Source organism: Peromyscus maniculatus, chromosome 2 (genome assembly GCF_049852395.1).
Source record: "Peromyscus maniculatus bairdii isolate BWxNUB_F1_BW_parent chromosome 2, HU_Pman_BW_mat_3.1, whole genome shotgun sequence".
Taxonomy (NCBI): Eukaryota; Metazoa; Chordata; class Mammalia; order Rodentia; family Cricetidae; genus Peromyscus; species Peromyscus maniculatus.
Window position 1 is genome coordinate 157,608,089 of NC_134853.1, and position 27,396 is coordinate 157,635,484.

The following is a 27,396-nucleotide window of genomic DNA, read 5'->3' on the forward strand; positions in this document are numbered from 1 at the left end:
AGCTCCAGAAAGGCTCCCCACTGAGCCTTACTCCAGCTGCTCTGCAAGGTCAGCCCACCTCACTTTCACAATCAAATCGGGGCTGACGTGTTTCCCGAGCTCACAGGACAAACCACAGGCAGCCCTGGTGGACATTTCAGATTCTTCTTCCTGCCACAGTCCCCGAGCAGAGCAGACTCTGCTCCCCGAAGGTAGATGTTCTGTTGAAAACCCAACTGAGCCTATGCATTCCTGGCACGATCTCCTGGTGGGCTGCACTGTCTAGAAGTCGGGCTGGGTTGTTTTAATTAATCCGCCTCCAGGGCAAAAGTGTTGCCGTCAGTGGGTTTTTGTTTTCTTTGTTTTGTTTTTTTTTTCCTATTTTGACCTTAAAAAAATTATTCTTAAAATCTAGAGAACCTTTCCACAGAGTTTATAAGGGCAGTGAACTGCCAGGAGGCACTGTGGCTTTCCTCTGTGCCCCCACAATGAGGGACCATGACATTCTCGGGTAGCAGCTGAGACACAGCCTGAGGCTGGCACGTTCCCTTCCCAGAACAGTTTCCCTGTGAGGACGTGGACTGGAGGAAGTGTTAACCGTCATCACCCTGAAGCTCACTGTACTGGGGCTCAGTTTGGCTGCCAATGAGGTAACTGTCAGGGGCCCCCTTAAGTGGTGATGCCTACAGCGCCCCCCCCCCCCCCCACTCAGTGAGACTGGGGCAGCGAAGTCACATTCAGAGCCTGAGCTGGACAACACACTGAAGCTGGGGGCAGGCACCCCACTTTCAATAACCAGCACGTTAAAGAAACACCAATGAAAATGTGGCTGGTGACAAAAGGAACGTGCTTTGGAGACACTGCCACTGTGACCCGGAAAGACTGCACAGCCACCACCAGGGGGCAGCAGGGAGCTCAGAACTAAAGGGTGTCTGTAAATAACAGCACTCTTTAACAAGCCCCACAGCAGCTCTGACACCAGGGGCTGTCCCCAGCCAGGCAAACAGCAGCTCCTGAGTACCCAAGGGGCTACTGAGAGCTAGCTAGCCGCAGCCTGGCTTTTCAAGTGCTGGGGACGGAACCCAGGGCTTCCCACACACTAGGCAAGTCTCTACCTCTGAGCCTGCTAGGCCAGGTCTGCCACTTCTGACTTCCAAGCCTGGGTTTGGTAAACAACCTAACCTTTCTGCAAGGACCTGGCATCCTGCACTCAGGCAGTACAAAGCAGGAACAGAGCTTTCATTCAGATGAGTTCGGCCAACCCAGACCCTGTCCTGGGTGTCCCCAGAGAACACTGGCTCCCAGAGCCAGCCTGGCTCCTATCCCTTAGGGTATGGCAGCCACCACCTCCCCTTTCTGGGACTGAGGCCTGAGGCTCCAGCTGAGGAGGAAAAAAATGCCATGTAGTCTGTAAATCTGCACACTACTGCAATGTCCTGTACGCAGGAAGTAACCCAGCATCCCGGGAGAGATTCCAGGAGACTTCTGGGGTTCCAAACACAAAGTCCCAAAGCCAAACAAATGGAAAACTGAAGGACAACATTAACTGAGGAAGTAAACAGTCTGCTGAAAAGACAACGGGATGAACTCACAAGCTGTGAGCGGTGTCTGTGTCTTTGTTTTCCTTTTGCCTCTAGTGACAACAAGTAACTTCTCTCTTGACCCAGCAGACAGCGTTAGTCTGAACACCAGGCTCCCAGAAGGCAGAGACTTTCATCCTGATTGTTCACCCGACACATGACAGTTTGAAGTAAACATTCATATAACCCAGCCTGGGGAGCAGCACCTCTCCCTACTTGAAGGTGCTTGAGAACCGAGTCGTCCAAAGGCCTCTGGCAGCACAGGTCTCCCCCTCTACTCCCCTGTAATCTAGCTTAGCAGCCTCAGCCACCAAGTACTTCCCCAGTACTGAAAACCCAAATAATCAAATACAGGATACATGCTGTATCCTGTATTTTTCTCCCTTAGGTAGGGAGTGAAATGGGGCCTTTATTCTAACCCTGGCTAGCCTAGAACTCACTATACAGCCCAGGCTAGCCTCAAACTTGCAGCAATCCTGCCTCTGCTTGAGTGCTGGGATATAAGGCTTGAGCCACCATGCCCAGCTATGCTATGGGATTTCATTTTCACATGTTAAGAAAACTTAGCTACCTGTAAGATCAAATGAGCAGCTATTTCTCTGTAGGCATCTTTCTGAGTCTAGCATATCAAAAAACCCCACATAGTTATTAAAATTCAAGTATGGAAAACTTCATCCTGGAGACTTCTCCCACAGAAGCTGTCTTTAGATTCTTCCGAGGAAAAACCTCAGATCCCCTCCCAGCCCCCAGTCATGGACTCAGCCCTGCACATCAGAGTTCAGAGGTATGCCACAAGCAGGGCCACACCATCTCCTAACCGCCCAGACAAAAATCCCAAACTCTGCTGCACCGTGGAGCTCCCCACAAAACCCAGGCTCACCCACAGCCAGGGACACACAGCACACGGCTGGAGTGGGGAGGGCAGCCGCTCCCTCTGAGGTGATACCAGAGACAGACAGAAGGAAGGTGCAGTTGATGTCCCGGACTGCTGCGAGCCGCTCGCCCCATCCTATCACTGGGATGCCCAAGTAACCTGGATCAGAAGCAAATCCTATCTCAACACACTCTTGAGCTGGTAAACCAAGACGTGCATCCCTGCTTGAAAATGAGAGAAACAAAGGAAGTTGTCACTGGATTTCTAATGATTGTGCTAAACGACTTCAAGAATAATTACAGCAAACCCACGCCACACGTCAAGGAAGAGCCTAGAATCACCATGCTCTGAACTGCAGGGCAAATAAAGCCTCGCTCCAAAGCCACCTCTGCTTTGTTTGTGCTCAGTACTTTGTTTGTGGACTCAGTACTTTGTTTGTGCTCCAGAAGGCGGATGGCTTCACCTACTGTCACCCAACAAAACACTGACAAACTCAAGACACAAGAGGCAGCTTGAAGGACGCCGACTCCTGTGGGCTCGTGTGTGGGCGCTGTCGGAGGCCACCTGGCTGGGACACCTGGGCCGTAGCGTTCATCCCCCACCTCTGGGGGCCCGAGAGTCAGATGTTCAGGGCAGCAAAGGTCTTCACCAAGGTGACCTGTGTGTTCGCATCTGCTTCACTCCTGCTGGCGTCCCTGTGGCTGTCCCTGCTCTCCAGGGCTTTGTGACGGTGCCTCTCCTCCTGCCGTCTCTTCTTCTCCAGCCGCTGCTGCTCCCTCCGCTGCTTGTTTGTGACCTGGAAAAGCCGGTAGCCATGGGGGTCACTAGGGCTGATAGCACAAGGCCCAGAATGCTTTCAGCACGAACAGAGAAAACCAGCCCAGGAGACTAAAGGATTCCTCTTTCATTACTGTTCAAATATCCTTTGAAATGTATGTTTCCTTCCTGAAGCATCAAGTAAAATCAATCCTCTTCCTAAAACAGCCCAAATGCCCACCAAGACAGGGCCCCAAGTCCAGCCACCGATGACAACCGCAGGGGACTGGAGACACTTTCCCCATCATTTAAGACTCTAGGTAAGGGCAATAAAGTTCTCATATTGTGCATCACTTCCCTCACATTAGGTGGTGGTCTAGCCCAAAACATCTGCCTTTAAGATGAGTTTCTAACGGGGTAAACGAGTGACATCCTGTCCACTGGTGGGAGTCGGGGCAGGGATGGAGGTGTACACCTGACAAGTCACCAAGAGCCTGAAGCAGCTCTAGAGACATGCTCTTCATTTCACCGGGGACACCATGCAAGAAAACATGCAAAGATTTACACACCAAGTTGTTTACTGCTGTGGGATGTTCTGTATGTCCTGTGGGAGCCCATTCTCAGGTTCTTTGTGGCGTTACCCAGCAGGTCCGTATAGAGGATGATTAGGACCATGGGCCTGAGTGCAGGTGTTTGAGATGGTCTGCACTTGGCTGTGCTGGGGGATGGTCTGTATGCTCTGATTGGTTAATAAATAAAACCTGATCGGCCGTGGCTAGGCAGGAAAGATAGGTGGGACTAACAGAGAGGAGATATAAAAGGACAGAAAGGCAGAAGGAGACGCTGCAGCCGCCGCAATGACCAGAGAGGCTGCAGCCGCTGCCATGACCAGAGACACTGCAGCCGCTGCCATGACCAGCAGCATGTGAAGACGCCAGTAAGCCACCAGCCACATGGCAAGGTATAGATGTATGGAAATGGATCAATTTAAGATAAAAGCACAGTTAGCAAGATAAGGACAGTTGGCAGGAAACCTGCCACGGCCATACAGTTTGCAAGCAATATAAGTGTCTGTGTTTATTTGGTTGGGTCTGAGCGGCTGTGGGACTGGTGGGTGACAGAGATTTGTCCTGACTGTGGGCAAGGCGGAAAAATCAAGCTACAGTTTACTACAGATGACGCAAAGACACTCGCACCCTTGACAGTCACATGAGAAGGGAGAAGGCAGCTATGCATCTGTACACAGGGCTACTGACTATTGTGACTGTGGGACAAGCCAAGTCTTCCCTCTGCATCTTAGTATGCTTAGTGCGCCCCCCGCCCCCAGATGCTTACAATAACCTACTTTTATATACACCAAGCACACTAGGGTGAAAGTCAGCCCCCACCCTTGCTATATGACCCCCACAGTGTCCGTGCCTCCCGACCATGCCGTACCTTTAGGATCTGGCTTTTATTTGCTCTTTTCTCTTCACTAGGTCTGGCCTGGGCTGTACCATTTTCTGTCTGGCCTTCCATGAGTCTGGAGCCGCTGCCTGCCTCCTCCAATGAAGGGTCACACTGCTTCGACACCTGGGCACTGGGCTCAAGGTTCTCCTCCGCATCTTCCAAAGAAAGGCATTTTGTTAAAGCCAAGAACCAACAGTTACACAAAGCAACCACAGTTACATGACTGCAGGATCCCGGGTCCCCAGATCCCTGGAGATGGAACTCGACTCTCAAGTCAATGGTCAGGAAGGATACAGGAAACATCTGGAGCCTCTGGCTGGCTCCAAGGCTCACAGCCAACTTCTGCCAGCAGTGTTTGTTCTCTCTGATGAACTTTAAAAAGAATTTTTAGGGATAAAGCATTCATTTGTATCCCAAATCTAGAACAAAACATGACCTAACCCTACACTGTCCAATACAGTGGCCACAGCCACACATGGCTGCTAAGATTTTAAGTAACTAAAACTCACACACCATGCAGGCCCATCTCATCCTGCACATGCGCATTCCACCACACTGTGCAGCACAAACTGAGGCAGTGTTGCTCACGTCATGACTGGCGGATGCTGAGTGTGGACACTATAGTAATCATGGAGCCTGTGCATACCAGCTGGAGGGTGCCACCAGCATACCACTTGAAGCTTATTCACAATCTAGGTTGTGAACTTACTGTTTCCTTCCCCCTGGTTCATCTGAAGCATGGCGATTATTGCAGAGTCAATATTGTAATTTTCAGCTTCCAGGTTCTGGACTATTAAGTTAAAATCCTGTTGAAGAAGCAGAGAGACACTCAAGACTCTGAATGTGTCACACTCACGAGCTCTGCTTCAGCAGCCTGATACACACAAACACCAACAGAGGAACTGACGAGGCTCCAAGACCTCAACCACCAAGAAACATAATTTCAAACAAGGCCATCACATGCAGTAGCCATTCCAATGCATTTATAAATAAATTCTCTTTATAAAGCTACAACTTTACTAGGGCAAATTTCTCTCAGAAAAAATTAAACCCACTCCTTAGGATTTTGAGCATTGATGGGTGACATCCAGCAAACAAGGGGAATTAATTAACAGCTCCCCACTCTCTTGGGCCTCTGGCAGGCCATCTATGGCATGGCAGCATCTGCTATGCTGGGGAAGGATACTAACTGAGTATCCAGCTGTGAGGCATGGGGCGGGGGGGGGGGGGGGGGGGGGGGAGGATATTAACTGAGCATCCAGCTGTGAGGCATGGCTGGGGGGAGGATACTAACTGAGCACCCAGCTGTGAGGCATGGGGCGGGGGGGGGGGGGGGATATTAACTGAGCATCCAGCTGTGAGGCATGGCTGGGGGGAGGATACTAACTGAGCATCCAGTCGCATTGCCAACTTTCTGGACAGCATCTTCCACTTCATCCCGTGGGCCATCTTCAAAGTCGACCCCTTTTGTCTTGATCTTTTCTTTTTTATTTGCTCCATCTTGATGAAGCATCTGGAACTAAAAGAAACAGCACAGGAACCATGGGCTCCAGCAAATTCCACTCAGCTCTCTAACACAGAAAGACACCTGAATCACAAACCATCCAAACACAGAAGAAGAATTCTAGGAACAACCTCAAGAGCAGAGCAGCAGCTAGAATCACCCACACTGAGAATCCGGGACAGCCCTGAGTACAGAGCTGAGAGGAACCACTCAGGAAGAAGAGCAGCAAGGACCCAGGGTATTTAGACAGCAGTACTTGGGCAATCATGGCTGTGCCTGACAGCACACATCTGTCTGCCTCTGCTTGCTGAGTACAGAAGAGGGTCCCTGTGTTCACACCTGCCAAGCTACTGAACTTAAAATGCTAGCCTTGAAAAACACAAATATCCAACTCTCACCTGAGAGACGTGTGAGTGTCTCTCTCTCTCTCCCCCTCCTATTTGCCCATCCACATGTGAGCTCTCAGCTGTTCCTGCTGCCATGTCTTTGCTTTGTCACTATGGACTCTAACCCGTGGTTAGCATGGACTCTAAGCCCCAGACTAAACACTTTGTTTTATACATTGCCTTGGTCATGGTGTTTCATCACAGCAAAAGAAAAGTAACTAAGAGTGTGTGTGATACACCCACACCAGGAAATACCATTAAAAAGTACTGACACACACTACAATATGGCTGACTCTCAAAAACACTATGCTAAGTGAAAAGGGCCAGGCCGCATCAAATACATGATTCCATTTACAGCAATGTCCAGAGCCAGGTGCGACGGTTTTGGAACCAAGAGGACATGGTCAAGGAAGCCTGGGGTGTCCCAGCTGCAGCAGATACTACATGTGAAGTGATTCACGGTAGGTGGCTTTGATCTCAGTGTGTAAGAGAAAGAATTCTATAGGATCTCTGGGTGTATATCAAGAGGTTTCATCCAAATGATAACCAGCTAGGAAATACGAAGAGAAAAAGTCCACTTCTTATAACAGGAACAAACACAAAATATCTAAGAATAAAAGCCAAGGGGAAAAAAAAAAGGCAAGCTCCATCTGAAAAGAACACTCCCACAGAGCTTACATCCGTCAACAAAGCTCACCGGGTCCTGGCTAGGACCACTTAAGTTATACAGACAGCAATTTTTCTTTAATTAATCCAGTACGATTCCAATTAAGGGCCTCTGAATGTAATTCAGTTGATAGAATAGTTGTCCAGCATATACAAAGTCCTGGGTTCAATCCTTGGCAAAGCACAGAACAGACATGGGGGCATGTGTCCATAATCTGAGCACTTGGGAGGTAGAAGCAGGAGAATCAGAAGTTCACATCCTCAGCTATATACAAAACTCAAGGTCAGCTTGGGCTACATGAAACCCTGTCTCAAAAAAAGGCAGGAGGCTGAATAGTTAAGAGCACTGACTGCTCTTTCAGAATATCCAGGTTCAATTCCCAGCACCCACATGGACACTCACAACCATCTGTAACTCCAGTTCCAGGAAATCCAATGCCCTCTTTTGGCTTCCAAGGACACCAGGCACACACATGGTACAGATTGTGTATACACCTAACCATAGGTGTCTACTGGAGGAAGGTAAAGGGACAACAAGCATCTGTCTCTCACCTCACTAAAAAGAAATACAAAATACATTTAGCTTTTTATATTTATGTGTGTGTGCACACAAGTGTGTGTGTGCACACCCATGCCATGATCTCATGCGCATGTCCGAAGACACTTTGTGCGAGCTGGTTCTTTTCTTCCACTATGTGGGTTCCTAGGATCAAACCCGAGTCCTCAGGCTAGGCAGTCCGTGTTTCACCGGCCGAAACACTTTATCCATCAGAGCCACAGCTCCCTGACGGCAACTTTTCATTAGCAGCAGCAACAGCTGGTCCCTGGTGTTCAGCTCCTGCAGGTCTGCAAGCAGAAGGAACAGAAGGACCTGGGGCGTCACTCACATCGGTCTGAAGATGTGCCGGCGCTTCTGAGTTGTCATTGATCCTCCGGACACTGTCATAGTGTTCTCCGTACCGGTAGGCGATGTGGAGCTCCCTCACACTGCTTTTGTCCGTACCTCGAATCTGCAGACACAAGAGAGGGTCTGGAAGGTGGGGCCTGTGGGGACTGGGACCTGACCAGGAGGCCAGGCCAGTGGGCCCTATACAACAGACCAGGACTCTAGCTAGGACAGTCTCTGAGCTCTCCGCCTTGCAGGCTTGCAGGCTTCCATGTGCCCATGTAACATCTGCCAATATGTGAGTGACTCCATATGGAAGGGACTAACAAGCCAGAGACAGGCCTGCAGTGAAGTCAGATAAAATTAACTACCTGGCCTTGCCAGTGCACAGGCTCCTTCCAATGGGAAGACCCAGAAGCAGACGCAGATTTGCTGAGCCGGAAGCTTAAACAGACTGAAGATTGTCATTGGGGGAAAAAAAGGAGTAAAATGTCAAGTATGAAGCTTCTAGACCCTCTGGAAGACCTTAAAATGGAACCACACAAACCTAGCCTGACATGGCTTGCTGGCTGTAATAAATTCACCTCTCTTCCCTTATAAGCACCAACAATCTCAAAACCTGCCATCGCACCAGTTCCAAGACAAAATCCCACAGAGTAAAACCGTACTAGCTCACCCCACAGCCCTGCGCACACCTCACAGCCCTGGGCATTGTCCCCACTGCCCGAAGCACACCTCACAGCCCTGGACACACCTCACAGCCCTGCGCACACCTCACAGCCCTGGCACACCTCACAGCCCTGTGCACACCTCACAGCCCTGGACACACCTCACAGCCCTGCACACACCTCACAGCCCTGGCACACCTCACAGCCCTGTGCACACCTCACAGCCCTGGCACACCTCACAGCCCTGCGCACACCTCACAGCCCTGTGCACACCTCACAGCCCTGCGCACACCTCACAGCCCTGGGCACACCTCACAGCCCTGCACATACCTCACAGCCCTGGTACTGTCCACACTGCCCTGTGCACACCTCACAGCCCTGCGCACACCTCACAGCCCTGTGCACACCTCACAGCCCTGGGCACTGTCCATGCAGCCCTGTGCACACCTCACAGCCCTATGCACACCTCACAGCCCTGTGCACACCCCACAGTCCTATGCACACCTCACAGCCCTGCGCACACCTCACAGCCCTGCGCACACCTCACAGCCCTGCGCACACCTCACAGCCCTGCGCACACCTCACAGCCCTGCGCACACCTCACAGCCCTGGCACACCTCACAGCCCTGCGCACACCTCACAGCCCTGCGCACACCTCACAGCCCTGCGCACACCTCACAGCCCTGGCACACCTCACAGCCCTGTGCACACCTCACAGCCCTGCGCACACCTCACAGCCCTGCGCACACCTCACAGCCCTGCGCACACCTCACAGCCCTGCGCACACCTCACAGCCCTGTGCACACCTCACAGCCCTGGTACTGTCCACACTGCCCTGTGCACACCTCACTGCCCTGTGCACACCTCACAGCCCTGCGCACACCCCACAGCCCTGGACACACCTCACAGCCCTGGTACTGTCCACACTGCCCTGTGCACACCTCACAGCCCTATGCACACCTCACTGCCCTGTGCACACCTCACTGCCCTGTGCACACCTCACAGCCCTGCGCACACAGAGCAGCCCTGGGCACACAGAGCAGCCCTGGGCACACAGAGCAGCCCTGGGCACACAGAGCAGCTCTGGGCAATGGCCACAGAGTGTTAAATCCCAACAGTGCCCTGGGATACAACTAGAACTGACTCCTTAAAATCATGCCAAAAAAAAGCATACAGAACTTTTAAGTGCTGAGCTGGGTAGATTCCCTCCAAAACAACCATAAACCAGAAACTAAATTAATTTCGATTCTGCCCCTAGGTAACTGTTCTTCCTTTAAAATTCTAAAACATCAGCCCTCCTTATTTTCACTAAAAGTCGCAAGTAATCTGAGATGAAGATTAACAGTATTCAAGATTCAAAAACAGCAAGTCACGTGGTGGTGACGCACGCCCTTAATTTCAGTACTCAGGAGGCAGAGACAGGTGGATCTCTGAGTTTGAGACCAGCCTGGTCTACAGAATGAGTTCTAGGACTATACAGAAAAACAAAAACCAAAACAAAAACCAAAAGAAAAAAAAGAAAAAGCAAACAAACAAAAAACGCCACAAATACAGCCAGCCATGGGACAAGCAGGGATCACACAGATCTTGTGTGGAAAGTGCAAAAGCTTCTATAGTAGCCCGTACAGGTCTGGGAGACAGTGAGTCTAGATGTACAGGAGATGCAGCAGCAGCAGCAACACTGTCTCCCAGAAAGGACACTGATGGAGGGAGGACATGTTTCACGTTGTCTTCACATGACAAAGTTCCTAAAGCATTAGCATATTTAGTAACAACATATGGATATTATAAATAGAAAACCAACTCGAAGAGTCACCAAAACTGTTAGGAGCCATGGCAATAGGCTCATGCCTAACAAGCCTGTCACTGGCTACATAATACATGGAACCCGCTCACACAGTCCTACATGCCAATGCAGGAGACGATGTAGGTTCCGGTGTCGACGGTCAGTCTGAGCCAACTCATCATTAATGCAAGAGCTCAGAACAGCAGCTGTACCACCAGGCAGGGGAGATCCTGGGATAAACCTGTTATGAGTATATACTTCCACTGTTTTGCAAGTCATAAACCAGAACGCTACAGAAACAGATTTGAAAAAAATGTAAGAATTAGGGCAATTAAGAAATGTTACCGTTAGGGAAAGCAGCAGAAATGTTACCGTTAGGGAAAGGCTACCTCACTGACTGGGTTTCTCCTTCTAGATCAGGCTCCCCACACTGTGTACTCGAGTGTCCTGACAACTCCACTGACAGTGTGCACTAGTAACAAATGCCCGGAACTGGGGGTGACCGTGTTCCTGGCCAGCAGATCACTCTGAAGAGCACCCCCTGAACACGGCTGCTCTCACTGCTATCCTGACATCTGGCAGCACTGGACCAAGGCCATGGACCCTGCTTCCCTCCTGCTCACTGCATCCTTGAGGGAGATGTTTTCACCAGCCCTGCCAGTATTTCCGTCACTTTGTCCTGCGTAACTCTGTTAAAAAGACATTGTACCAGATACAAAAGGCTGAAGACTCCCATTTCTGTGACAGAAAAGCACAAATAAAGGGAAAAATTAAACAGCAGAGGTTGGGAAAAGATGAGTGGGCAGTGACTGCCCAGGACAGGCACTAACTTCTTGGTAGAATGGAGCTATTCCATACGTTGATGTGGTGTTACATGCACATCAAAACATAGAAATAGAAACCAGAAAAGGGTGAATTCTGGCATGTGTCATTTATATTTCTAAAAACTGGACCCTCTTTTTAAAAGAAAAGAGTGCAGGCCACGACTCAGGGAATTACAAAGGGTGCAGGCAGGCAGCACACCAAGAAAAGATGCCATTACCTTAACGCACGCAGGTGTGTTTGCGTGTGTGTGCGCGCGCGCGTGTGTGTGTGTGTGTGTGTATGTGTGTGTGTTTAAAATGTATGATTGGCACCTATGGCCAAGTGTGGGGTGAATGGTAGGACGCTGACTAAAAATGCTAACAGCCCTAACTCCAGTCAGTGAGACTCCAGTGACTCTCACCCACCTCAAGGGGCTTTTCTTACTTCCCAGTTTTTCTTCAATTAAAACGTTTTGACTTTCTAAATCAAAGTTCAAAACAGAGACGTAGAGCAGAGGGTCAGTGAAAGCACATGTCCAGTATCTGAGTGAGGCTGAGCCGCAGAGTGCCGCAAAGCCCTCTGAATTCTGGGAGGATGACAGGGGAGTAGGTGAGCACATAGTCAGCAACCTTTGGTCAGCATGCTCTAGAAAGTTTGGTTTGATGAACTGACCAGTGAGGTTAATGTAGGAGACAGAGAAAGAAAAGGAGTTGAATGGGCAGACACTTCACAGTGGAGGATTGTGTGGTTTAACAACTGTTTCAGCCTGGAGCAAACATTTGCTATAAAATCTTTATTGTACAAAAAAGCAAAACACGGAACTAAAGCTGAATAAAAACACTCTGTAGTCATTATAGTGAATGCAGTCATTATAATGGATTTCTGACACTTCTCCTAAAACCACACACATACAAACCACAGGAAACAGGCTTACTTCAAAACTACAGTTTCTATGTACTAAACATTCATATGGTAAGATAGTTTAATAAAATTATCTGATGCATTTCCACATTAGGCTCTGTCCCCAAATACCCACTTAGCTGACTCTTGAGTAATATCCCAGGATCATAAAATACTTTTCACTCACACTCCAGACTCCATTTGCACCTGCCTGGGGTTAGTTCCAAACCACCACAAGATTCCTGTCTTTGGTTAGCTCATGGTCTAAGCTCTTCTTAGGAGTTCAGCATCACAGGTCAAGCCCCATCATCTTAAGGACATTCCTAAACAGGTGACCTACCTGCCACAAAGGGGCATTAAGCTGATGGATCACCACATTCAACTGATGGTTTCTTGCAAAGGCTACAATTGCATCATTGCCAGCAAAAGTACCAGGCTTTGCCAAACTGGCCACTGCATGGAAACAGGAGAGAAAAATGAAGTCTTTATGATGGAAAGTGCAAATGCAAACATGATTGGTATTTACGTGGCTGCAAGCCGTGAGAAGCGAGAACACACATCTGCAAAGGTGACCAGCTGTCAGTCTAGGGAGTTAAGAGGCGAACAATATGCAGACTGTACTCAGGGTTGCTCATCATCAGAGAAGGATCTGCTGATTAATTCCTTCAGGAAATGCTGTGTGCTTCCAATCTGCCCGACAGACATGGCGTGTACAACAGCCAGAGAATGGCTCGCACTAACCGATGTACATGCATGTGTCAAGCAGTGCTGATCATTTCTCAGAAACCATCACTTTTCATTATCAAAGCAATGCTTGGAAGGATTATCACACTCGCCACCAGAGAGATGAACAGATGGAGGTGAGGACAGCTAATGAAGGCCTGATCTTGGTGAGCTGAGCTTCACCCCAGCAGCTGACTCCACAGCCCTGGCTCGTGGCCACTCTGTCACTCTGCCCTGGAGAAGACTACTGTCAGAACAATATGGACAGTGTTGAAAACCGGGTGCTTCAGCAAAGGGCTGACCTGGCCTTTACCCCAGGCTTCTGTAAAGTAACTGCCAATCCTTTGGAATTTCCAAAGGAGGAGGGCACGTCGCTCTTTCATGATGGGCGCTGGACCACAGCTGCTAACAGACCATACAGCAGCTACATGCTACCACAAAAGAAATGGAAAAAAAGCAAACTCTGGACTCTGAGGCTGGAGCAGGCTTCCCTGTTGACAGCACTGTGTGTACTGCTCACTGAAATACCAAGAGCATAACATTTTCCAAAGACAAAGAAGCACTGTGCTTGGAACCTTCGGAGACCGGACTGCGCTGGACTGAGTCTTCCCCTGCGGCTGACTTTGGTCTGTTCCCTTTCCCACAAAACCACTGTTGTCAGAACAGCTCCCGTGAATGTGGGGCAATCTGAACCTTGCAGGCAGTGTCAGAGGTGAGGGAAATCTTACACAGCTGTGCCCTCGTACCTTAGCTTCAAGTCAAAAACACAAAGTGTGTGTGTGTGTGTGTGTGTGTGTGTGTGTGTGTGTGTTTAGGGAAGGGTGGAGGACATGGTGCATCAGATGAGCTGCTAGGCCGACTACTAAACATGCTCCAAGGCCAAGCAGGAGTTCAAAGGAACAAGGGATGATATTCCAAACAACAAGAGCCTGGACTATATTGTGTGGCAGGAACCAGCTGCAGAGATAGAGGGAGAAAACACAGTAAGAAACGGAGAGAGGAGAGAAATTAAAAACCACGGATCATGAAGGGCTATAAAGTGCAGGCTCAGACCTCAGGTCTGTGGGAAGCAGCAACAGACTTTGGAGGGAAACAAACTTGGATCACAACTCGGACTGATCTCAAACAGGCTGAAGAGATCAAGGGGACATACAGCCAGTCCACACTGCACTGAGGGTACCTGGTGAAATGGCTACCACACCAGTTTCAGAAGTGATGTTCTAGTTTCATCCCGTTGCTATGACAAACACCATGGCCAAAAGCAACGTAGAGAAGAGGGCTTATTTCATCGTACACTGCCGGGTCAGTCTGTTACTGAAGGAACCTGGAGGCAGGCTCAAAAAAACAAGCTGCTTGCTGGCTTGTCTCTGGCTCATCAACCTATGCTTAGCTAGCTCTCTTATGCAGCTCAGGACCACCAGCCTAGCATGCTGCCACCCACAGCAGGCTGGGCCCTCCTACATCACTTCACAATCAAGTCAATCCCCAACAGACATGACCACAGGCCAATCTGATCTAGGCAATCCCTCCACTGAGGTTAGAGGGAACCTCCGCTCCAGGTGACTCCAGGTTATGTCAAGTTGACAGAAAAAACTAAGCACACAGGAGGTAAGGGGAAGAGGGAACTGCAGAGGAAAAGGTCAGGAGACAAGGAACAGTAACAGGAGACAGACAGATGAGGCATTACAAACAGCTCGAGGTCTGATCCAGGTTTTATACAGATGGGAAGAGAAGGTGCTGATTCTTCAGAGCCACAGCCTAGAAGATGAGAATACTCCTGTAGAGCCAAGGGCAACAGTCACTTGGTCCTCACCAGTAAAGTGAGACATTCACTTATTAAACCAGCAAATACTATATGAATACCTCCAAATGTCAGGTATGGCTGGATCCGGAACAAAGGCACAACACCTTGCCCCTGAGAAACTTCCAGAATACTAAGGCAGACAGACATTCGAAACTGGTAACTGGTTAGGAGAGGTAAAGGCAATGGGTCTGACCCTCAGCACACCAGGATGTGCAGACTCCCTGCCGTACTTCATCTCTGCTCCGGCCGTCAAAGCCGTTTGTCACCTCCCTGATGCTCACACTTTGATGCATCAGCACTCAGTCATGCAGTGACATTTCAAGAAAACAACACCTCTCCACTGCACAACTAAAGTGACACCACACTGGCAGCCGGAGCTTTGAGCTCCTGTCCTGATACACTGGTACACCCCAAATCCACTACAAGACCTTTCCTAATGGTGTTCAAGTGGAATCAGGTCACGAACTTCATCCAAGTAACACTGAAAAGTGACAAGATTCTTCATTTTTTTTTTCTATGCAGGCTGGCTTCAGTCTCCTGATCCCCCTGCCTCAGCCTCCTGAGTGCTAGAACAAGTGTGTATCAGCACACCCAGCACCCAGCAACATGTCTCATTTTAAACAGCACAAAGCTCCAAAATCTGCCACACACACACACACACACACACACACACACACACACACACACCCCTGTAAAATGCGAACTCTGATACTGCCCGTCTGCTTGAAAAGTGACCCCAGGAAGAGGACCACCAGAGCTCAGTGACAGGTGCACACTACCCCCCCCCCCGCCGCCGCCCCCCCCCCCCCCCCCCCCCCCCCCGGGCTCCATGTACCCATTCCCGGTGAAGACACAGCAGTGTCTCCAGACTGCCCCCTCTCCATGCTCCATGCTTGGAGATCTTCTTAAGCAGGACCTTGTGAACCACGCTGGTCCCCTTGCCTGAGTAAACTACCCCTCCAACTGCTCTGGGACTGGCCCTTCACATCCCTCTCGGAACTGCCCATACGGAGAGCCTCCTCACCAGCCTCCCCTCCCAGACTTGCTCCCCTCCATTCTCAATGTGGCCCCCACACTGTCCTCCAAACAGAGACCGTGCCCTCATCCTGCTAAGACACAGATGTCAGCCTTGTGGTGGAGATGCTGTTGTGCGTGAGGATACAGCTCAGTAAGGAAAACACTTGCTCAGCATGAAGAGGCCACGAGTTCCACCCCGGACCCCATAAACTGGGGGTGGTGGCATGTGTAACACTTGGGAGGATCAAAGGTCAGGTTATATACACACGCAAAACTAAGTACTGACACAGTTGTTTTAAAGACACTATTTCCAAAAAGGGGCGAGGGTATATTTTTAGGTTTTTGATGAGATGTTAACATGGGCTTGCTGATTTCTTTTTTCTAGTTATAAATACATGATTATTTAAAATAAAAAAAACTACAGAAGACAATTCACACTATCATCCCCAGACAGCAAACTTAAGAATTTAATTTTTTATCTAAGTTAATCTTCACCAAAGAAAAAGAACCAACAACAAATCCTTTCAGATGGGTGCTTTACTATCACCTTTTGATAAAAATTTCAAGAAGCAATAAGGAACTACCACAAAATGCTAGCATCTGTCCAGACCTCCACCCTGCACGCAGTCTAAAAGGTGGATTCTGTGTGCATGCACTCTTACAGCTTATTTCCCATCCCACTGGTAGGAGGTCAAAAGTCTCTGTCAATTATCATCATCTCCTCTTTCTTTTCTAAGGTGGTAGTGGTGCTGAGTGAGGACCAAGTCCTGTGAGGCAAGCACTCTATCCCTGAGCCACACCCTTACCCACCAAGGCCATCACTTTTATTCAAGGAGACATACATCCAAATCTAGATTCCCCGTTGCACAGCATGGGCTTATCACAGAATATGTGAATAAGTGTTTGTTGCGCCAATGGCATAATTTACATAAGCAAACCCTGGGCGGTGGGGGTGGGGTGGGGGTGGGCTGATGACCCAGCATGGCTCCTGAAGGACCCAGGGTCCCACAGTGAACCTACCATGCTTCTCAAAAGGAACATCATCTTCCACGAAGGGCTCGAAATCTTCACGCTGCCTTATCATGTAGTCAACCGTCTCCTGTCGGTGTCTGAGATGGTTCCGGGAGTGACCCTCCAGCTGATCCCCCAGAGCTCGGAACAGGCAATTGCTGTGGAAACAGAGATGCTGGTCAGGGTCTTTCAAAGCTAGACTTAGCTCACCTAACACACAGCGTCTTGTGCCAGCTGTCTTCGGCAGTCTCTCACCAGGAGAGGAGACACCTCAGCTCTGCAGATCACCCACTGGAAAGGCAGCAAATAAGGACTCCTGGCCCACTTACCAGCTGGTGGGCTCAAAACAAATATTAAATTCCTCAGGGCCTCAGTCGGTTCAATGGTGGAGCTGATGATCAGCTCCTCAATACAGGGTGCAGACCTCTCAAACTACTCCAGACCCCTTCCAAAATGACGTCACACCTACCGATCCCTTTCTGAACCCAGCTTCACTAGAACTGCCCAGCTAAGCCACCTCTCATTCAGTTCTCAAAAGACATCAGCGTGTCAAGCTGATAAAACAAATTGCAGTCCACATCATGTCAGGGAGCTAAGAACACGGCGACGAAAACCGGGGAGGAAGTGCCTGGACACAGAAGGTTACACCAGGGACAGGCAGGACCCTGCCTGCTCACCTTGTCACCAGGGAACAGCAATGCCATTGTTAAGCATCATGTTCGTTTTCTAAAATTAAAATTCTAGTAGCAGGGCTAGCAAAATGGTGAGTGGGTGAAGTGTTGGGACCAAGATGCAAACCTGGGCAACCCCGCTCCAGTCATGACTGACAAACATTAATACCAAAATATTAGCTGTAGTTACCCCCATGTTCAACTAACATACTTTTCATCTGCCGTACTTTATTTGAGCCCGCTAACATCAAGTCATAAACACTGTAATGACTTGTTTTTCTGATGGGTTACAAGGTGGCGACACAGGAACATAACAAACACTTCAGTGACCTGGGTTCCCTTAGGAAGCCCTGCAAACACACCGCAGATGTCAGTGAGAACACAGTCACGGCCCCAAGGGCCTCCAGGAGATCCGGCTGTTTCCCAAGTGTCCACTCACACCCCTGCCGGGCAGCCGGGCCTCTCAGTGCCCACACTACTGACACCAGGGGTCCCTCTGTGCTGCCAGAAATGTCCTGCTCACTGCCAGTCCTGGGGAACATGCTTAGCCTCTGCCCGCCAGATGCCAGGCCCACACCACCTCCCTCCTCACCAGCTGTGACAACCAACAATGTCTCCAGACAGTCCAATTGCCCCCGGGAGACAAAACCATCTCTGCTTGAGAACCACTGCGCTTTAGGGATACACAGATGTAAGGCCCTGCTCTGAGTTCAGAAAAACAAGCGATTACAGAATGCTACATGGAACACACCTACAGCAAGTCACCATCTTAGGCCATCCAAACTACAATCAGGACATAAGAGAAACAGTGGAAACTTGTAACCATTTTTTATATCAGCAAAATATCACTATATCTTAACCTAATACTACTTAACAAATATTAACGCATAAAAAAGTCTGTTAGTCAGGTGGTGGTGGTGAAAAAGAAAAATCAGTAGCCCTCTTGAGAGAGGTTCCCGCTCCCCCTCCCCATCTAAAGGTATTTGCTGACCAGCAGTTTTAGAACTGACCAGAAATTGAACTCATGGGAAGATAAGGCTGAGACAATAAATCTATATATTCTGGATTTGGTAAAACAGGATATGGGAATCAACTGACTAGAAATTGAACTTATGAGAACACAGGACTGTAACAATAAATCTGAATGTATATATCCTGGGTTCAGCAAAAACAGGACATTGGGAGTAAAAAAATGGATGTCTCTGTAGATACCCTGAATCCTGTTACCATCAGTAACCTCATGCTTCTAGTTCAGCCAGTAACTTCAAAGAACCACCTCACCCCAGCCCCCTCGTCCAATCCCAAGCTGTATGTAAACCTCTCCTATATAAACCCCTTCAAGTGAGTGCTTGGCCGTCCTCCTCCACCGCTGTGTCAGATGTTGGACTCCAGGACCAAGCCCCGAGCTTGCTTGTTTTGTTATTAAAAACCTCTGTGTGCTTGCATCAGATATCGGCTCTGTGGTGGTCTTGCTTGGGGGTCTTACGACCTGGGCACAACAGTGGTAGTACATACATGCCTTTAATTCTAGGAGACAGAGGCAATCCGATCTCTTCGTTCGAGGCCAGCCTGTCTACACAAAAGTTCCGAGACAGCCAAGGATACACAGAGTAACCCTATCTTGCAAAACCAAAAAAGAAAGGAAGACTCAGTTGCCACTTCCCAAACCACATCCATGGAAACACCATTCACCGCAGTGATGGGTGAGAGCAGCAGCCCGGAAACACCATTCACCGCAGTGATGGGTGAGAGCAGCAGCCCGGAAACACCAATGTCACCCAAGCACAGCTCTCTGTACAGCAGGCTGGCTTCAGGAAGCACCTAACACTGCCAAAGAACAGACTAGAAGTAGGCTAGCCTCTGCCCTCTCACTTCCCAACATTACTGCTCCTATTAACTGGGCTCCCATTCCACCGCACAGGCACAGGAGCTGGCAGAAACGGTGAGGTGCGCTCCAGGCCTTGTGTGGCACTCATCCGGGAATGTTCTCTTGGGAACTCCTACTGCTCCTTTTTATTTTGGGTTTTCAAGACAGGGTTTCTCTGTGTAGCTCTGGCTGTCCTGGAACCCACTCTGTAGCCCAAGCTGGCCTTGAACTCACAGAGATCCGCCTGCCTCTGCCTCCCAAGTACTGGAATCAAAGTTGTGTGCCGCCACCGTCCAGTGTATTGCTCCTTCTTGAAGGGCTCCAGCATGTCTTCTGAGAGGCATCTTGCACATGGAAGTCACTGACTCTTTGCTGGCTGAGTAAGAAAAGGTCTTCCTGGACATTTCAAGGCATGTTAGCCACTTCCTTCAATAGTACCACTATCATCGGTTACTAAGAGTAAGTCAAACTGCTCCCCAAGTTAATTAAATTGTTGAGACCCTTTCAGGGTGTCCATACATTCAAAACAAAAATCTTTACCTTCTTCATTCTCATTCTCTTACAAGTATACAGTAGTTTCCAAGAGGCTACCATCTCACTGGGCATGGTGGGGCACACCCTTAATCCCAGCACTCAGAAGCATAGAAATGTGAATCTAAGTTTGAGTTCAAGGCCAGCCTGGTCTACAGAGCGAGTTCCAGGACAGCCTGGGCTACACAGAGAAACCCTGTCTCAGGGGGTGGGAGCTACTGTCTGGAAGCATGGGTGGCCAACGGGTGTGCGCCTGAACACTCCTGTAAATACAGAGGTTGGCTCACACAGCACTTGTGCGTGTGTTTATTCCTCAGAAATCTGTAAGAATACAGAGCGGTCATAGACCAGAATATAAGTGACCTACTGTTACGTCTCTCAACTGTGAACCCTTCTAGACCTTAGCTGTCTACCGGTTTCCAGCACTCCATTCAAGCCATGTGTGAGGAGTAACTGAAGAAGTCTGCTCTCCTGGGGGAAGGAGAGAGTAAATACTCCCAAACTTGCCCAGCACCTCACGGAGGTCCTCAGGACTCTCACTCTGGACCCTCAGCTGCTGCTCATGAGCAACTGTGAAGTATCGATTTCCCCAGCAGAATCCTTTGACATGGAGAAGCCATGCTGTCTGACACAGTCCAGTCATGTGCAGGCCAGTCCCACCTGGGTCCCCTGCATTCAGTTGATGCCTTTCATTTGTTTTGTTCTGTTTTTCGAGACTGGGTTTTTCTGCATAACAACCCTGGCTCGATTTGTAGACCAAGCTGGCCTCGAACTCACAGAGATCACGCTTGCCTCTGCCTTCCCAGTGCTGTGATTAAAGGCATGCGCCACCAGGCCAGGCTTCAGCTGCTTCTTCGATGTCTACAGCAGTGTCTGGCTTCTGCTGGAGCTAGGTGGCCTCCCTTGATACTTTTTATCCCTTCCTTCAGGAAAAAGATGAAAAAAAAAATGTGCTGGGTGGTGATGGCCCATGCCTTTAATCCCAGCACTCAGGAAGCAGTGGTAGATGCCTTCTATGACTCAGGAACTGTTCTAGTGATGGCTGAATGCAATTAAATTCTAATTGCAACTTAAGCAAAAAACACCTAGGCAGGAAGGTGTACCCAACTCTGTGAACAGAACAAAATCCAATTGGCCTGAAGCTCTGAAGACAGGAAAGACAAATGGGGCTGAATGATTAATTCTTGATCAATACACTTCAGCACAGTATGAAATGAAGAAAAACACTTTTGTGTGCAGTGGGTGGAGGCACGCACCTTTAATTCCAGCAGGCGGCTGTGAGTTTAAGGGCAACCTAGTCTACACTACACAGGGGGTTCCAGGCTAGCCGAGACTACACAGTGAGAAAGAAAAGGAAAAAAAATAGAAGGGAGAAAGAAAGCAATTCTTTCTCCCACAATTTCTAAGGCTATCGAAGTTTCTTTGGTTTTCTTTCTTTCTTTTTGGAAACCCTCTCACGCTTACAGCCGAAGCTGGTCTCAACCTCACAGCAACCCCGCTGCCTCAGTGCTAGCACTACAAACAGGAGCCACCACATCTGGCTCTGTATGCTCCTCAGCTATATCTACTCTTCCCGCAGCTCAACCTGACCACTCACGGAGGAGAAAACACGAATAGTGCCTCTTGCAACAACACACCTGGCAACCAGGCGCCCTCGGACCTGCTAACCCTTCTTCTCCTGTCTTCTTTACCCTTTTCCTTCTCTCTCCCCACGCTCCTGGACCCACGTCCCCTTTCCATTAAGTTCCTTCCCCTCACCTTCGTCCGTTCCCTCTTTCCATCTGCTACTAGTGTTATATCGGGTTACCTGAAAGAGCTGGCCCGGGATTCTCAAGCAATGGGTAAGTCCTTTTGCTTAGGGAACCCAAGGCATGGGAAGATGCCTTCAGCTCTCCGCCCTCATTACCCCAGTCCGGAAGGAAGCGAGGACGCCCAGGTGGCCCAGCGTGACACCGAGCGGGACCAAGGTCCCTTCCCATCCGGCTTCATGACAGGTGCACCTCGAGGTCACCTCTCAGACCGGCCCCGGGCGCTCGGGGCACCTGCTGCAGCGTTCCACCAGGCCCGGTCCCTACTTCCCTCACGGCGACCGACCCTGCGCATCCCCAGCGGCACCTCCCGCACTCCCGGTCCGCCTCACCCGTCCCCCGGCACCTCCCGCAGTTTCAGCCCCAGGGCCTGCAGCTGGTTGGCGAAGCTCACAAACTCTTCCTCGCAGCTGCTGCCGCCCGGCTCGGGCCGGTTCCGCCGCTCCTTGGCCAGCGCCCGGCGGGCCGCTCGCTCGTCCCGTTTGCGCTCCGCCTCGGCTCTGCGGCCGCCGCTGCCCGGCCGGCTCCTCGCCGCCTGCTTTCGGGACATGGCTGCGGCACACGGCCCGCCGCGGAAGGAGCCGGAGCGGGAGCCGCAGAGCGCGGGTCCGCAGCCTCAGCCGGCTACCCGGCGGAGCGGCGCAGCGGGGACGGCGCCCCCGGCGACGGCGACACGGCCACTGCGCCGGCGCGGTCGCCTGGCACCCGAGTCACGTGGTGGTAGCCCCGCCCCCGGAGGGCTGGGCCGGCAGGCACCATAGAGAGAGCGCTAGGAGAGCTAGAGAAGCACCTGTCTCGGTTGGGTCTCTGCTGCCCCCTAGTGGTAGGCGGTGCTCAGTGAGGAGTAAGGACCAGACAGTGAAGGTCAAGGACATACAGACTGAGGATGTCAGAAGAGTCTAGAGCAGATGCAAAACTCCGAAAAAGAAGGAAATTAAGACAGGTGATGTGGGAAGATGCTTGTCTAGAATGGGCAAATCCGAGTTCGATTTCACACGCACGCGCGGGCATGCACAGTCATTTTAAAGATTGAGCCTACAGTGGCTGGGGAGATAGCTCAGCTGGTACAGTGCTTGTGCTACAAGCTTGATGATGGTTTGGATCACCATCATCCACTGTACTGGCTGGTTTTGTGTGTCCACTTGACACAAGTCGTCAGAGGAAGGGGCCTCAGATAAGGAAATGCCTCCTTGAGATCAGCTGTAAGGCATTTTCTCATTTAGCGATCAGTGAGGGAGGGCTCAGCCCATGGTGGGTGGTGCCATTCCTGGGCTGGTGGTCCTGGGTTCTATAAGAAGGTGGGCTGAGTAAGCCATGGGAAGCAAGCCAGTAAGCAGCTCCCCTCCATGGCCTCTGCATCAGCTTCTGCTCCAGGACTCTGCCCTGTTTGAGTTCCTGTCCTGACTTCTTTCAGTGATGAACTGCAATGCTGAAATGTAAACCAAATAAACCCTTTCCTCTCCAACTTGCTTTTCGGTTATGGTGTTTTGTTGCAGCAATAGAAATCCTAACTAAGACAAAATGGTACAAGGAGTGGGGTGTTGTGGGGACAGACCTATCCATGTTTGGGGAGGATTGTGGAAGGACTTTGGAACTTTGAGCTAGAAGAGCCATTGAGTATTAAGATCTCTGGGCTGTTCTGTGGGAACCTGGAAGATAAGAATGTTGAGAGAAATGCAAAAAATGGAGGCCTGGCTTGTGACATTTCAGAGGGAAGTTTAAAGACTCCACCAGGGCCATTTGTTATTTTGAATTAAGATCCTGTGGTTCTGGTTAGCTGGGGCTGAAGAATCAGCTGTGATTAACAAGAACTACTAAAGTGAAACTTCGTTTTGCTGGGATACTTGATGCTGGTCGGCTGGAATTAAGAAATTAGCGGTGATTAAGAAGAGACCAGCATCATTGAGGTAAAATAAATATTCTGGGAAATGTTTCCTGAGAGCACAGAGAAGCTGTGTTCCAGAGGTGGGCAAGGTTGTACCTCATGTCGGCAGCAGGACTTGGTAGTGTGTAAGAGTCACCCAGGTGGTACTGGTTTTGAAGGCATGAAGGGGTCATGGAGAGTAGCTGAGGCTTGGCACTGTGAGAGGTCAGGAGAGGCCATTGGTGAAGGTGCAGCCTCAGTGGCAATTGAAGGACCAGGACTGAAGGGGTCATGAAGAGAAGTTGAGGCTTGGTACCATGAGGAGAGCCTATGGGAGGCTATTGGTGAAAGTGCAGCCCAGCTGCAGCAAGGGACCCCAGCATTTTGGAGGTGCCTGTCCCAAGGGATGACCACCAAGAACAGCAGCAGCAGTGGAGCCAGCCAGAGTCTAGAAGACAAGCTGTGTGTGTGCAGAGGGCGGAGCTGGGGAAGTGACTCAAGCCCTTGGGAGGAGTCCAGAAGATCATGGGTGACTCCCAGATGTTGGACGGTTGGAATTTTGTTTTGCTTTGCATTGATTGTGACTGTGCCCTGATTCTTCCCCCTTGAAGTAAGAACATATTTTACTGGGGCCCACACTTCGAATTTTAAAAGACTTCGGATTTTTAAAGAGATTGACTATTTTAAAGGAACTGAAATGTTAATGTGTTTGAATTTGTAAAAGACTGTGGGACTTTTAAACTTACTTAAGATTTTGGGGATGAATAAGAAAGGAAGGGTTGTGACTTAATAGTGATGTGTTTGTGGGTCAAGTTGACAAGGGGTCAGTTGTGCTGGCTGGTTCTGTGTGTCAACTTGACACAAGTTATAGAGTCATCAGAGGAAGAAGCCTCAGATGAGGAAATGCCTCCTTGAGATCCAGCTGTAAGGTATTTTCTCATTTAGTGATCTATGGGGGGAGGGCCCAGCCCATGGTGGGTGGTCCCATCCCTGGGCTGGTGGTCCTGGGTTCTATAAGAAGGTGGGCTGAGTTAGTCATGGGAATCAAACCAGTAAGCAGCTCCCCTCCATCCCCTGCATCAGCTCCTGCCTCCAGGATCCTGCCCTGTTTGAGTTCCTGTCCTGACTTCCTTCAGTGATGAGCAGCAATGCTGAAGTGTAAGCCTAATAAACCCTTTCCTTGCCAACTTGCTTTTGGGTCATGGTGTTTCATCACAGCAATAGAGACCCTAATTAAGACACCTACTTTAAAGAAGAGTAGGCATGTCATCGAGCCCTGTGATCCCATCACCGAGGAAGCAGAGATAATCCACAACAGTTTACCAGCCAGCCAGCTCAGCCAATCAGTGAACTCCAAGTTCAATGAGAGACCCTGTCACAAGAAAATGGTGGACCATGAGCTCACTGTGGCTATGATTACTTGCACAAGGTCAGTCAATATTCCAAAAAGCAGCACTAATTTAATCAGTTATTTCAAGGGGCATGTGATGGAGGTTCCTAGTAGAATGGGAGGGAGAAGTTTGGGCTGTATACAATCAAATGCATTATTTACATGTACAAAATTGTCAAAGAATAAATAACAGATATTCTATTTTAATAGTGGGGGCGGGGCAGGAGAGATGGCTCAATGATTAAGAGCACCTGTGATTCTTACAGAGGACCTGGGTTCGGTTCCCAGGACCCACAGGATGTCTCACAGCCATCTGTAACTCCAGTCCCAGGGGATCTGGTGCTCTCTTTTGGCCTCTGCAGCACTGCATGCACCTGGTGTACACACACATACCACTCGGGCACACGCATGCATCAAAACACCCATACACATAAAATAAAAATAGGTTAATATTCTCAAAAACAAAGGTGGAGGGCAAATGAGGAAGACACTGGATGCTGACCTCTGACCTCTGACTTCTGGCTTCCACATGTTACACACACACACACACAGGTACACATACACACAAATGCGAGTCCTCATTGAGAGAGGCATTTCTATGTTGCTCCTCCTTTACAGTTTACAGGAAACTAGACCCAAGAAGTTAAGTAACTGTAAGGGCTGGTTGTTGAGAAGCAAGGCTTTGCCCTGATCCAGAGCCCACATGCTTCATTATTCCTGCCCTTTCCCAATAACCCAAAGGAGAGAGCCCTTCTGTCCATTAATCTGGATTCCATCCTGGGATGGCTAAGCTAGGTTTGCCTGGACTGAAGCTGTTCCTGGGATGCAGAACTTTCTGTTTCAAAACTGATAGTGCTGCAAAAACCAGGCTAGTTGATTGCCCTAAGCCATGCCTACTTGCTCTGGGAGCTAACACCACCAGTAATTACATCTCTCTCATCTTGGCTCCTTTATCTTACCCTCTCTCTTTCCACAATAATGTCACTGTCTTCTCTTTTGGATTTTCTATCCAGTTGAGATCTTTCATTAACTATCCTGGGAACACAAGGTAGGCATGGGAGCTCACATTTAGAACTCGGACAGTAGGGAGGCTAAGGCAGGAAAGTGCTATGAAGTTGAGGACAACCTGGGCTTCAGAGTGCTATTGGGCTAGACTAAGCTAGAGTGAAACACTGACTCATAAAAATCAATAATAAATGATTCCACAAAGGCCAGCTTAGTAAACCAACAAGTTTATTGGGGTGACTTATATGATGAATGAAGAGCTATTTACAGAAGCAGAAATGACTCAAAGGCAGCTGCATCACTGAGACCCACCCCAGCCTGAATGTCCCAGTTCAGAAAAGTTGCATCTCCAGAGATCCCTGCATGACTTGCAGGCCACATACCAGGCCAGAGAGTCTCCTTCATCTGCTTCCATAAACTGGTTTTATTAGCTTCAGGAACTTCCTGAGAGTTATAGGTTGTTCACTTCCTGAGTTTCATGAGCCTCCTTTTTGGAAGGAATGTTTTAGTTCAGAGGAGATTGCTACACAGAACAGACAAGTTGCAGAATTAGAGACACGGCCCTTGCCTACAGGGAGCCCAGAATCCAAAGGTTTTATTATAAGCAAGGATGCAGTGATGACAATATTGTATGACAAATGCTGTTAGCAAGGTGTATAGCAGGTAGCAGAGTGAAAGAGAAGTTGTGAAAAGATGCAAAATGACTTCTCAGAAGAGAAGATTCTCAGTTGAAGCTTAAAGGGATGGGTAGAAGTGGTCCAGAGCAGAGGGAATTGGGTCTCCAGCACCACACCTGGGCTTTGAGGAACTGAAGGAATGTGAGGCTTGAGCCCCGAGGCAGGAGATGGAAGGAAAGCCATGCTGTGGTTTGCATATGGTTCATCCTCCAAAGGTTCGTGCATCAGAAACTTGGTGTCCACCGTGCCAGTGCTGAGGTGGTGGGACCTTTAAGAAGTGGGGTCTAGGACTGGAGAGCTGGTTCAGTGGTTAAGAGTACTGGCTACTCTTTCAGAATATAGATGTTCAGTTCCCAGCACTCACGTGGGGTGTCTCCTAACCTGTAACTCCAGCTCCAGAATACCCGGAGCCCTCTTCTGGCCTCCACAAGTACTGCACTCATGTACACATGCACGCATATGCATACACACTCACAAATAAATAAAAATTAAATCTTTTTTAAAGAGACATGGGTTCGTGAGAGCTCCACCCTGGTGAAGGATAAATGCTGTATTTCCAGAAGTGGTTCAGGAGAGCTCCACCCTGGTGAAGGATAAATGCTGTATTTCCAGAATGAGTTCTTACAAAGAGAGGCCCTCCAACTCCTTGGTCTTCTGCGTGAAGCCGGCTCCCTCTCTTTTCCACTGGACTGTGATGTACCAGAAGGCCATTGCTAGGATATCAGCACTACACTGTCTGGACCTTCCAGGCACCAAAATTGTGAGCCAAATGGCCTCTTCATTTACAAAA

The 27,396-nt window shown here is 49.5% G+C and overlaps 1 protein-coding gene across 2 annotated transcripts; it reads right to left on the minus strand.

The window, feature by feature from the left end:
- Window positions 1–326: 326 nt before the first annotated feature.
- Window positions 327–22,341, minus strand: Otud3 (OTU deubiquitinase 3). 2 transcript variants are annotated; one of them, XM_076565528.1, is made up of 8 exons: window positions 22,003–22,341; window positions 16,803–16,951; window positions 12,579–12,691; window positions 8,082–8,204; window positions 6,026–6,157; window positions 5,348–5,444; window positions 4,627–4,793; window positions 327–3,229 (listed from the first exon to the last, which is right to left on the minus strand). In XM_076565528.1, the coding sequence occupies exons 1-8, from the start codon at window positions 22,218–22,220 to the stop codon at window positions 3,053–3,055; spliced, it is 1,176 nt and encodes a 391-aa protein (XP_076421643.1). In that variant the 5' UTR covers window positions 22,221–22,341; the 3' UTR covers window positions 327–3,052. The 2 variants fall into 2 exon arrangements, with proteins under 2 accessions (XP_076421643.1, XP_076421644.1); XM_076565529.1 differs by lacking the exon at window positions 12,579–12,691 and having other exon boundaries at window positions 22,003–22,143.
- Window positions 22,342–27,396: the final 5,055 nt, after the last annotated feature.